The sequence below is a fragment of the Pongo abelii genome, chromosome 3, assembly GCF_028885655.2.
Source record: "Pongo abelii isolate AG06213 chromosome 3, NHGRI_mPonAbe1-v2.0_pri, whole genome shotgun sequence".
Taxonomy (NCBI): domain Eukaryota; kingdom Metazoa; phylum Chordata; class Mammalia; order Primates; family Hominidae; genus Pongo; species Pongo abelii.
In genome coordinates this window covers 38,405,442-38,419,650 of record NC_071988.2, presented here as the reverse complement: position 1 = coordinate 38,419,650, position 14,209 = coordinate 38,405,442, and the positions used below count along the sequence as shown (strand labels likewise).

Here is a 14,209-nt window from a genome sequence, read left to right as displayed (position 1 = left end):
AACTGCTATGTGTTCACCAAAATATCCTTTTTTCCGCCTGAGAATATAGCTAGACTACATTTCCCAGCCTCTCTTGCAAATAGGTGTGTTCTTATGGAGATGAACTATTACATCACACAGTTCACCTTAAAGTGGCTAAGAACAGGTATGGCTTTTCCATATTTTCTTTCTCTATCCACAGGTTGAAGGGAGAGGACTGAAGACTTAGAAAAAGGAAGAAGTAAAATACATAAAAGATCACTCAAGCAAGAACACTCACATTGAACTAAGATTTATCTGTTTTAGAAGTTAACAATGCCTTAACTGATAAATATTCCTTCCTAAATCCTCCTAGTCCGATGTATTTTCAGTACCATACAAACATGGGCATCAGATAAATGCCCTTGGAGGATAACTGTCAATAATGACAACAGAAGTCAAATGCATATTATCTAGAAAGGATGTGTTGTACACTACGAATATTACTGGTGTAATGACTTGGAAAATCCAAGTCAAGTAATACTCAACTTCACATTTAAGATCATTATTATAAAAATGGGTTGAATAGTATGTAATTATATATTGTTTATACAAATAAATGAGAATTAGAAACTTTTAAAATTTAGGAGACATGATAACATAAGCAAAAAAAAATGGTGGTTTTGATGAATAATAATTTGAAGATTTCGCAGGGACTGTAATCCCAGCACTTTGGGAGGCCAAGGTGGGTAGATCATGAGGTCAGGAGATTGAGTCCATCCTGGCTAATATGGTGAAACCCCGTCTCTACTAAAAATACAAAAAAAAAAAAAAAAAATTAGCCGGGCGTGGTCGCACATGCCTGTAGTCCCAGCTACTCAGGAGGCTGAGGCAGGAGAATCATTTGAACCAAGGAGGCGGAGGTTACGGTAAGCCGAGACCACACCACTGTACTCCAGCCTGGGTGACAGAACGAGACTCCATCTCAAAAATAAATAAATAAGTAAATAAAAATAATAATAACTTGAAGATTTAAAATATTTTTTGATAAAGTTTTATACTGTTAAAATACTGACAAATGATTATAAGAGCATTAGTGACCTAAGGAGGGGAAAAAATTATAATATCTAATTTTTATAAGCCATAAATTCAAGAACAAGTAAATAAATCAAGTACGTCTTACTTAAGGCTCCTGTATTTTGTATCACATTTCTTGTACTTCATATCAAACTACAAGTGATGATTAAACAAATAAATTAGTTGAATGTTTGAGTGATGAACTGCCATCATCTAACACAGATGCTAATCAATGTTAAGTTCTGAAAGAACAACAGAACTTTGTAATACTATCATCACTGTTATTATAGGCTACTTCTGATGTTGGCATATGCCCAGTTAATAATTTTCTTGTCAAAAACTTTCAGGGTATTTTGGTTCAGATGCTGAAACAAGTCAGGACAACCCAGGGAGCATTTCAGTCACAGTGTTCAAGGCCTCATACCCTGAGACTGATTCAATAGGTCAGAGGTGAGATTTGAACACCATATTTTAAAAATAATTTTTTTAATATTATTGACAAATAACAATTATATACATTTATAGGGTATAATGTGATGTTTTGATACATGTATATGTAGTGAACTGCTCAAATCAGGCTAATTAACAAATTCATTAACTCTAATATTTATCAATTCTTTGTGATGAAAAACATTTCGAGCCCTCTCTTTTAGCTATTTAAAGCCCTCTCTTTTAGCTATTAACCATAGTCACCTTCCTGTGCAATAGCATATGAGAACTTGTTCCTCCTAATTGTAACTTTGTGCACACTGACCCAAGTCTCTCTTTGGCACTCCCCATCCTCAGCCTCTGGTAAGCACCTCTGGTAAGACTTCCTTACTCTTTTTGTTCCTATTATATCTTTTGTTTAGCATATAATAGGAAAAGGGAATTAAGGAGGTATTGGTGAGTGATGAAGCACATTTTAGGAAGTTTCTAGAGCTGTGCTGTCCAATACAGTAGCCACTAGTCCCATGAGGCTATTTTAATTTAAATAAAAATTTTAAATTCAGTTCTTTAGTTGCACTAGTCGTATTTCAAGTGTTCAGTATTCTCTTGGGGTTAGTGGCTACCAAATTGGACGGTACAGATATGGAACATTTCCATCAATGCTGAAAGTTCCATTGTGCAGTGCTGGTCTAGAGTCCTACAGACCTCAGTTCAACTCTCACTCTGTCACTCACTATGTATAATTCTGGACAAGTTATTTAACTTCTTTAAGGCTTACTTTCTTTAACAGCAAAACAGAAATAACACATAGTGCTGTCTTTTAGGGGATCCCTCAAGAGAAGATTATTAAACGATCTAATGCATGCACAGCCCTAGTGCAGATTAGTACACAATCAAGGAAAGCTACTGTTAGTAGAACCCTGCTTTTCAGTGGCCAATGGGAAGGCCTGTAATTACAGTCTTTTGTCTTTATATAATATTGTTTGGATGGTTGTCTTTTTAAAAAAATGATCCCTGGCATTATCATTTTTTATAACTAAATTTCATACTTCTTATTTAAAATGGCTTTTAGTAAACTCAGTAGACATCCTAACCCACAACACAAATATCTGGGAACAGGCCATTCCTGAAGCATTTAAAATATATTTCTCTCTGATTTCTACTTGATCTTTTACATAACAACAGAGGAAATACATCTAACATCTCTGCTTAGTTTTACTTATATGATACCATTAGGATAGTAAATCATATTTCAAAAAATTACATAAGATTATTCAAATCTTTTATATTAGACTTTCACTGTAATGAATACATTGCTGAATATTTCTAGTCTACAGGGAAACATTTAATTTGTAGCTTATGTCTCTCTCTGCAGTAGGCAATGAATTTTAAAGTCAGAAAAATGCCTAAACATAGAAAAGAGGCAAGTATCAAATAGAAACAAGTCACCAACTATTCACAGAGCAACTATTAATGTGCAGCACTGCACCAGTTAGAAACTGGGGAAATGCTAAGAAAGATATTATTCCCTAGTGAAGGGATTTGGAATTTGAAGAGTCAAGCTCCATATCTGGAAAAACTGAAATAGCAACTCTAACCCTTGTAATTCCCCAGATTTTAAATGTGCTTACATGTACATGTGCTCACACAATACACACCATGGCCAATACACCTTTTTATTGTAAACTATTTGGATCCCTTTACTTTTATCGCCAGAATTTACACTAGAATTTCTTAATGGAGTAATTTTTCAAAAGAAGTTTTACAAATTAATTTATAACAGTTATACTGTCTATGAGTAGGAAAAAAAGCTCTTCTGAAACTCTAAATAGTCTGTTTGGCTCACTCTCTAGGTAAGTGATTTACTCCTAGTTTGTGGCATTCAGAACTCATGTTTTTGCAGAAGTGTGCTTACTATATTATGAATCTTTTGTCATCTTTTACAAATATTCAAAACTACAAGTTGCTAGGTATAGGCTAGCAGTCTCTAAATTTGATACATATCCTTTTCAGTATACTTTTAAGCATGTGCCCAAATTTACTAATTTATAAAAGATATAGACACCATTGCACAATTTCTATATAATATACAGACAAAAATAGAAATTTAAAAGATAAAATACAAATAGAAGCTTTTATATATATTTTTAACCATTACTCCAATTGATCATCTTGTGCATCTTTAATTGGAATATAATTGTTATCGGAATACAGAAAAGGGGAAGATCAGTATGGGCTAGTGTTTAGAAAGTCAACAAGTAGTAGGTGAGAATTGAAATATGTCTTGACATTTATATTGGTAAGGAAGAAGAGGAGACAAGGCAATTGTGTAAAGAGAAATAATAAGAGCTAAGGAAAATGGATGTCTTCACCCCTTCCCTCCTCAAGAGAAATATATTTTGATTTGGAAATTTATAGGGTGTTTTTTCCCCTGGGATAGTGCCAGAATATCTGTGGTGAAGAGAGTTAAATGCTGTTTATAAGAATCCAATTTTCTTAAATAATAACCAGTATGAAGGGGAAGGGCAAATGGACATTTTTATACAATGCTGGTGAGAATTAAAATAGAAATGTTCCTGAAATGACTTTGAAAATACAAATCAAAACTCCTCAAATGTGAACATCCTTGGGATTTTGTCCAAAGGAAAGAATCATCAATAGGTACAGAGATCTAGCTACAGGGTTTATCACAGGTTGTTTCTAATAGAGAAATACCGGAAACAATCTGCATTCAAAAAAAAGAATACTGGTTAAATAAACAAAAGGACAATCCATACACGGAAGAATGATGGAGCCATTTGAAAAGATAGAGAATATTTAATGGCCTGGAGAGCTGTGTAGTGGACACTGTTTTTGCCTATCCAGCATTCCTTCTTACGGTAATAAAACCCATCTCTACTTTTTGGGAAACCACACATTCCCTGCCTCAGTCTACAGGGAATGGTCAGAGGTGTAGAAGCCAATGAGGCCTGGCCAATAAGAGTATTGTAGCTCCTGGCAATAACAGTTGGTTCAGGTGGGCACAGGACCCAAACAAGACCAATCAGAGTCAATTTCATGATGTTTGATCACACTCTTGGAAAAGTGTCACTTTCTTTCCATTGAGCTTGCTAAGCTGACAAAAAGTAAACTTGGAGCTGTTAATGGCCTTTCCGCTACCGCACTGAGAGACTACCTGAGATAATGCCATCACAAAGGAAAACAGAATTTAGAAATGGAGAAAAACAGATTATTGGTGTTATCTGATCATTTGGATCCAGCCACGTCTAAAGCTAGACTCTATCCTTGGACTTTTTATTTATGTGAACCAAAAATTTCTAGTTTTTGTTTAAGTCAGTTTGATTTGGGCTTCTGTCATTTTCAACCACGAGTCCTAATTTAAAAACTTACATTAGGGCAAAAAAAGCAGGCTACAAAACAATATGCACAATAAGATTGAGATTTTTATTTTAAAAACACATTATACATGTATAGAAAATATACCAGAAGGACACTTCCCCAAATTAACAGTTGGTATTTTGAGATGGCTGGGTAGTTGATGATTTTCACTTTTTTCATTTTTACTTATCTCTATTTTCTGATGGCTCTATGGTAATATATATATATTATTTATATATATATAAATATCATATATAATATATAAATATATATTATTTTATCTATAAATATTATTTATATATTATTTATTATTATATTATTTATATATAAATAATATATATTATATGTTATATATATTATATATAAATAATATATATTATATGTTATATATATTATATATTATACATTATATATTATTTATAAATATATATAATATATTACATATATTATATATATTATATATTATATATTATATATAATATATAAATAATATAATATATATTATTTATATATATTTACCATATATATGGTAAAAAAGTATAAAAATATAAATATGTATATATTTATACATATTTATATTTATATATATTTATATATATTTATATTTATATATTATATTTATATATATAAATATAAATAAGTATAAAAATACAGAAAAATATAAATATATGAATAGTCACAAGTATATAGGCAATATATTAATAGTACAGTGTTTGTTAAGAGCGTGAAATCTACAACTTAATTGAGTTCAAAAATACAATTATTTCCAAGTGATCAAAGTCACTACCAACAGTGATAAGTCAGATTAATGGTGTGTATCTTTGATATGATGTGAAAAAAATGGCACTTTATCTCTGTGGTATTCCTCCCCAAAGCCCATAACCTCAGTCTAATTATGGGAAAACAAATCTCAATTGAGTAAGGCATTCTACAAAACACCTGATTAGTACTCTCAAAACTGCCAAGGTCATCAAAAGCAAGTAAAATCTAGGAAACTGTCACAGCGAAGAGAAGGCTAAGGAGACATAATGATTTAATGTAATGCGATATCTTGGACAGGATCCTTGAACAGAAAAAGGGCATTAGGTAAGAAACTAAAGAAATGTGAATAAAGTATGGACTTTAATTAACAATAATGTATCACCACTGGTTCATTACTATAACCCATGCACCATATTAATGTGAGATATAAATAACAGGGGAACCTGGGTATGGGGTATATAGGAACTTAGTGTATCATCTTTATAATTTTCCTGTAAATGTAAAATGGTTCTAAAAAATAAAGTTTCTTTTTAAAAAATGCAGCTATTCTACTTACTAACCTTGAGCAAGTTAGCCTTTCTGTGCCTCACTTGACTCATCTATAAAATTAGAATTAGGTTGATAATAGCAGCAACCCAACTCAAGAATTTGTTGTGAAGACTAAATGAGTTAAATACAGTAAAGTGCTTAGAACAGTGCCTCACAGTTAGGAAGCACTGCTTAGTATCAGCAATGATTATTTTTTAACACAGACGCTCCTTAACTTATGATGGTGTTATGTCTGGATAAACCCATCAAAAATAGAAAATGTGCTTTCAACTTAGGATATTTTTTCAACATATTGTGGGTTTATTGGGACATACCCCATTGTAAGTTGCGGAATGTACTGAATGCATGTTGCTTTTCCATCATCGTAAAGTTGAAAAATTTTATGTCAGGAGGCGTCTGTACTTGTAAAGTGCAGTAAAACTGTATGCAAAAGGAGTAAAAAGCAGCCTGATATTAAACTCTAACTTTATAAATGAAATTTGAAATAAAATTCCTCCAATTGAAAATATGTCAAAAATTACATAATTTCAAGGTCAGTAAATCAAGGGAAGTATAAATCATGTTTATACTATGGTTACACGGTGGACCACCATATAGATTTTGCTATCCCTGGTATGAATTCCTCCTCAATTAAGGACTTAGGATCCTATTGCTCACATAAAAGGTGACAGCTCTGTTACTTAAGGTCTAAAATTCCTCATGTTATAAGAAGACTAAGTTTGTATTTTAATACCAAAGTAATGGCTTAGATGACTGTCATGGAGAAAAGGTAGCTAGGCTACAGAGGCAAGGTCAAAGTTAAAAGGCGAGAAACTTTTAAATCACTTAGGTGGATGGCAGTAGAAATTACCAGAAGTCTAAGACTCAGACATTTTTCCTTGTTAGAATACAACTGATAAAACATGACCAACGTATGCTGTCCCTTAATTCCTGCTTTAAACTGTCCAGATCCACCATGGCTAATGAGCTTCTGAGTATGTAAGACCACTTAGCTGTCTTCCCCTTTTTCTAATAACTCAAAATTTCAGTTTAAGTTCTGAAATCCACGTAAATATTATGACGGTTAAAACAAGTAATTAGTATATCATATGCATTTCTTCATTATGTCTTTAACATTTTAAGATATCAATCTGTACTATGCTCAGAATGTTTACTATATATTTACTATATATTTGCAAAATATTATATAAGAAAAAGAATTGTTCCAAAGTTATATTTAAAAAATTGATGAGGCCAGGTGTGGTGGCTCACGCCTGTAATCCCAGCACTTTGGGAGGCGGAGGTGGGCGGATCACTTGAGGTCAGGAGTTCGAGACTAGCCTGGCCAACATGGTGAAACAGCGTTTCTACTAAAAATACAAAAATTAGCCGGGCGTGGTGGCACATGTCTGTAGTCCCAGATACTTGGGAGGGTGAGGCAGGAGAATGGCTTGAACGGGTGGCAGAGATTGCAGTAGGCCGAGATCGCGCCACTGCACTCCAGCCTGGGTAACAGAGTGAGACTCCGTCTCAAAAAAAAAAAAAAAAAAAATTGATGAGTGTCAGTGTGACATTAACAGTGACAGGCTTTGATTTGTTTACAGTAGGTGAACAACTACTTAGAGAAGTCTGACTGCTCACTTAATCAAAAAGCTGAGGGCAAATAAATGTATCTTTATGACAAAGGTCAAAGACTCAGCCAGGGTGCTGAAGGAAGATGTAAAAATTAGATCTATTTAATCTAGAAAAAAATAGAGAAAAAGAATATACACACAAAGGACTTTTCTAAAATCTTGAATGTTTGTTTTTTTCCTTATTTGCAATAAGAAGATTGAAATTTCAAACCATCCAAAATATTAAATTGCTTTGACATATTTCCCCTCATATCTAAAAATCAAAAACATTTTCTCACAGTACATTTTATTTTTGAAATTTTATTTTTGGAATAGTTTGGTCACTGAAGATGTAAACTGTCCACACCCGTCTTACTTTGATGAGTCTTCTTGAGTAGCATTTTTAAAACAACTTCATTTATTTTAGATTTTTAAAAATGCCATTTTATTTTTATATCTCCTATAAATTAAAAACGTCAATTTAAAATTCTTGAAGAATGCACATAGCAATCTCTCAGTCAAAAAAGGATAATCTTTTTATTTCATAATGAATAGCCCACCAAGATATTTCTGTATGCATACTAAAGAATAGCTTAATTTTATTTCAGCAATCATTAGCCATGCAAACTACCTTTGTTGTAAGGAATTATAGCGATCAATGTGTGTATAATTTTTCCAAGATTACACATGTGTAAAAATTTTATATTCACATTATAATTTCTCCCGTAGTAGATACATGTTAAGAGTTTTATATGTGAATTTACTTATGTTGGTAAATGAATGTTTTATTTTTTCTAATTTTGTTAAAATATTCTTGATATATTGATTTTCAAATGAAACACTTACTCTTTGGTTCTCTACAAAAATGATGAATCTTTTACTATATAAATTGTTCTCTTTATGGCAACAAGTCTCCAAAGAAAATACAAACAATGAAACCACATTAGTTCAATTGATCTCCAAATTAAATTATTAGTGGCTTCTATTCCCTTAAGATAATGCCAAGTCATGAACTAATTTAAAAAAATTTAAATTAAATACACTATTTACCTACATACAGATATTCCCCTCTCTCCATTACACAAATGATGACAGATGACTAGAGTAAACATTTTTTATCCTTCCAATTCCACATTGTTAAGGTTAGAAGAAGAAAAGGTGGTAAACATCCTCAAGTAAGAGATACTTAAATATATAAATTCATTTTGTCTCAATCCATATGACACCTACATCATTAATAACCAAATTACAAATTACAAGTGTTATCAAAAGCTGCACAGAAATTTTAAGAGAAAAATATAATAATCAAATTAGACAAATGATAAGCTATTTGTGCCTTTAAATATTTAGAAATATTTTTGAATGAAGATTAATCAGAAAGATGACTTTCATGCTCTAACTTGTTACATAATCTTATTGTAGTTTAAACTGATTAATAAGAAAATCCATTTCAAAGATAAAGCCAGATTCCAAGATAAAAGCAGATAAAGTCACTATGAAATTACCAATTTTTTTCTTTATTTTCTTTCTTCTAACTGATTTCCCCTTCTTCCTGTCCCCTTTTCACCAGATAATCACATCTAGCCCCTCTACATTCCCTTAAACTCTCCTGAAGGAATGTCCTTCATTTCCCTAAATAGCACACATTTCAGTGAAAGTGAAGGTAACAGGAATTAGTAGCTGTCATCTTAGAGACATGTTACTTAGTATTCTCTATATTAGTCTGGAGAGCTGTAACACAGACAGGACAAAGAGAAATAACCATAAGAAAAATATTATTGACAACTACAATTGTGTCAAAAAATTGGTAACTATAATGTGCACCTCTTTGTAAAACCTTTCCTTTTCATTAAATTAAAAAATGACTCTATCATCTGTTATAAACTGTCACATAAAATTTCATACTATAGAAATATCTTCTATAGTTTTGATATGAATACAGAAGGTTAATGAATGAAGCAAACCACAGGTAATTATACATGAAATTGCTACTATATATTATTTTCAAAGCTGAGCCAGATCTATATATAGAACACAAGATATTTCAAAATGAATGCTATTTGTTGTCTTTGTAATTTTACAGAATATTAGAACATTAAAAAAACCCTAGCAGAAGTATCACATGTTCATACCAAGATACTATATATGTGTATGCAGATGTACATATATAATCAGATTTTAAATAATAAATACTAAATTATTTAAAAACATTATAGAGCTATACCCCCACACCCCTTTTCTAACAGTAAGAAAATAATCAACCTGCATGAACTGGAATCAGATTCATTTTCTTCTTCACTAGTGCCATCATCCACTTCTGGTCTATCCAGCCAATGTGCACCGCCACAATCTTCTGCTGTAAACTCAAATGCAGGGACTTCAGAGGTGGATGCCATTGGCCAAGAAGGTGAATTCTGAAAATCCAGTTGGCTGGACCTTCGGTAACCAATTGAAGCCAAAGGCAATTGTAGGCTACATGGATCTAAAAACTTTCTCCCACCGTTTGCTCCAGTCTGTCCTCGGTTCCAAAATTCTCCCTGCTGGCTATCAACTGTAGAATTAGGAGATGATGCTTGATGACCAAACCACCTCCATCTGATTTTCAAAATCTGTTTCACATCAAACTCTTTACGAGAACCAGACATCCTCAGAGAAACCAAGTGATCGTCTAGGCAACGGGCAAAAAGCACTGCACACAGATTTGTGCATCCAACCAAGACAAGAGAAGTATATGCCCTGCTGTACACAACAAAAAGATGTAAAGGAAAATAAATCACATTCATATATATAACTACAATTACTTTTATGCCAATATATCAGATTTTAAAGAACAAAGGATAATGAATAAAGATGAAACACGGTGGAACATTCCGTTCAATCAGAGCAAACTCTCATCCACCTATCCTGAAGCAGCTAGACCACTTTCCCGGCTCTCCTTTCCCATACTGACCATTAGGTCTCACAAACACTGACAGCATTCATTAAAGTCCTTTCAAATGCAGAACACCACCCCCTTTTTCTTAAACCACAAATGACAGAGACAGAAAACACTATCCCCGTTGCAGTATCTCAGTCTCTGCTGCTTAGTATATTAACTCTTTTATTGCTGAAACAATAAATGTATTCTATAGCATTTCCCTTTGTACTTAAAAATAATCACTTTAAAACTAAAATGTTTCTATTTCTAAACTAAGTCCCTAAGTGAAATACCACAAAACAAGTTTTTTAAAAAGCATTTGTAAAATTAGATGAGTTATGGTGATTTTCCAGCTGTGCTCTTTGGATGGGGAATGAGAAGGGGAGTACAAAGATGGGGCTCCAGACTGTTGCCTTCACCTCTATCTTCTCCCTTCAGAAAACAAATGGATCTAATTAATACAGTAAGATCCTGGGTAAGATTTCACTTGGATAAAGAATAATGAGGAGAATAAAAAGTTTGAAAACTACAAAGGATCAAAATGTAACAAATACTCTTTTTCAAATAAACTGAGGCCAGGATTTCTCTATAAGTAGAAATGGGCCACTGCCAGTTCGTATAATATCCAAATTTCTATGACATTACTTAGGAAAAGGAAAGTGCGGCTCAAAAAAGCTACCAGGGACTGGGATAGGACTATTGGGTGTACAAGTGCCCTAATGGTGCCCTCTGTTGTTAGCAAAACAAACAATGGTTTGAACATGGTTACAGTTAAGGCAAATTGATAAAGCAAATACAAATAAACTAAAAAATACTGAGTAGTTATTGTGAACAATGCAATCTACTAGGCATTGTCAGGAACACAGAGATATATACATCTTGGTTCCTAACCCCCAAAATAATTAAATCTAGCTATTGAACCAAATACAAAATATTTGATAAGGTAAAATAAGAAACATTAAAATGCTGCAATATTAAAGTGTGATCTATCAATGCAGAATATGAGTTTTCAGGGTGCTCAGTATTTACTCCTTTATCAACTAATTCCATACAAAAGGCAATGCCTATCTAAGCTGACCAAAAAACAAAAACAAAAACGACTTTGGAGGCTTACAAAAATATTGTGAGATGTCTATCTTAACCTCACACAACTCTTTAAGAGAATACAAATTATTCAGAGAAACAAGAATGAGAAGCATAAAAAGCCAAGTACGATTTCATGCTAAATAATATGGGAAAAACCATAAAAACTGTAAGAAAGAAAGGGGATATCAGGATGGCAATGGAGTGGTATGGGCCAGTTTCATTAGGGAGAAGGCTGCTAAGAATAGTAAAACGTTGTTTAGGTAGAATGATAGATTTCTACAGAAAAAGATTCTAATAAAAGCATGAAGTGGGCATATCTACAAGGAAGAAGTAGGAAATAATCAGTTTGATCAGCCAGCCATACCAAATTAATTTTAAGGTGTAGTAAGAGATAAAGTTAGATGAATACGATGAGATAAAATGCCTTGAGCATGCAGCAAAGACATTATTGAATGGACTGTTGAATGTTTTAGAAAATTAACTCGGTGGTACTGTGCAGGACGCATTAGAGAGTGAAATGACACTTTCACCTCTCCTCTCACCTTTGTCAGACTCCTTCTGATCAACATCCTTCTAACTTCACCCTAGCTATCCAACTTTATTTCTAACCATTTTCCACCTAGACACACCACTTCATCGGTCAAGGCAGTCTACATTATGGTGTTCCCTCTTTTATAACACTGTTTGCCTCCCAGAGAAACTCTGGTTTAAAAAACACACTTCATCCTTCAAGGTTTAGCTCAGGCACTATCATCTTTGTAAACACTTCAGTTACTCTAAGTAGCTGGTTCTCAACAACGGAAGCACCAACCTGCTCCTAAAGGCTTCTGGAAAATAGGTGGTGGTGGTGGTGGTGGTGGTGGTAGATTTTTAGTTGTTGGAATGACCAGAGAGTGCTATAGGCATTGAGTGGGCAGGGGCCAGAGACAGCAAACATCTGGCAATGAAAGATGATATCTTTATTTTGCCAATCCTCCTCCACTCATTCCCATGGTAATCATTGCTGACGCCAAGCTTGGTACGTATAGCCTTTCACACCTCTCTCCATGTTTATAAATCATGGACAAACTTGTATACACATATATAAGAGATTTGCTATTGTTATAAGAGAGATCATATTGTATTCATCTTTTAGCATTTTGCTCTTCTCACCTAATTTTATATATACATGGAGATATAAATTAATAATCTTTTTAAGAGTTACATGATATTTCATTACTGTAAAGAAACCAATTTATTAAACTATCTCCTTGCTAATAGGCATTCAGGTTGATTTCAGGTTTTTGGGGTTTTGCCATTAAAATAATGTTGAAGGAAACATCCTTGTGAGGCTTTTATATCTACAGAATTTATTGCCAGGAGTGGACTTGCTGGGTTGAAGGTATGTGCATTTTATTTTATTTTAAGACAGAATCTAACTCTGTCACCCAGGCAGGAGTACAGTGGTGCGATCTTGGCTCACTACAGGCTCCATCTCCCGGGGTTCATGCAATTCTTATGCCTCAGCCTCCTGAGTAGTTGGGACTACAGGCACGCACCACCATGTCCAGCTAATTTTTTATGTTTTTACTAGAAACAGGGTTTCTGGAGTGCAGTGGCGTGATCTCGGCTCACTGCAACCTCCGTCTCCCAGGTTCAAGCAATTCTCCTGCCTGAGCCTCCTGAGTAGCTGGGATTACATGCGTGCGCCACGAAGCCTGGCTAATTTTTGTTTTTTTTAGTAGAGAAGGGGTTTCACCATATTGGCCAGGCTAGTCTCAAACTCCTGACCTCAAGTGATCCGACCACCTCGGCCTCCCAAAATGCTGGGATTACAGGCGTGAGCCACCGTGCCTGGCCATGTTGTCTTTTTAATTTTGGTGATTCTGACATGTGTGTAATGGTATCCCATTTGGTTTTCCTTTACATTTTCTTCATTATTAATGTGGCTGAGTAACTCTTCATGTTTACTGGTCATTTGGATATCCTCCACGAAGTGGCTATTTAGGCCTCTTTTTTTTTTCTATTAAGTTATCAATCTTTATCTTCTTGATCTGTAGTTCTTATATTTCTGATATTTTCTTTACAAAAATATGAAGTAAGCTTAAACATTAATGCCTTTATGGCATGAAATTCAGCATTTACTTAAATAACACTTTTTCTTCTGTTCTGACAACTTTCACCAACAATATAAAATTGTTTTGCCCCAAAATTTATCCAGCTCTGATAACAAGTATTTCCCAGGAAAATTATTTATAAAAGATTAATATGTATTAAAAATCATTACATTGTTAAATTATCAAAATGGTCTTCACTGACTACTCTCTGTAAACTAGACTCCTCATCATTCACAAGCCTGCTGACCCTCCTAATTTTTTTCATAGCAGTTACCACCACTTGGCATATTAGATGTTTATTTGCTTATTGTCTTTATCCTCACTATAAAGTAAGCTTAAGTGGGGCTTTGTTTTGGTTATCACTG

The 14,209-nt window shown here is 33.6% G+C and overlaps 1 protein-coding gene across 4 annotated transcripts in view; it reads right to left on the bottom strand.

Moving 5' to 3' along the window:
* Window positions 1-14,209, bottom strand: part of KLHL5 (kelch like family member 5) — a 76,002-nt gene that overhangs the window by 47,759 nt on the left and 14,034 nt on the right. For 2 of the 4 annotated variants that reach the window (XM_024246127.3, XM_054553445.2), the window contains exon 2: window positions 10,008-10,484. The exons of the other annotated variants lie outside the window; for them this stretch is intronic. In XM_024246127.3, coding sequence (XP_024101895.2) covers window positions 10,008-10,390 — 383 coding nt within the window. In that variant the 5' untranslated portion in view covers window positions 10,391-10,484. The remainder of the gene's footprint in view (window positions 1-10,007; window positions 10,485-14,209) is intronic. 4 annotated transcript variants of the gene reach the window in all.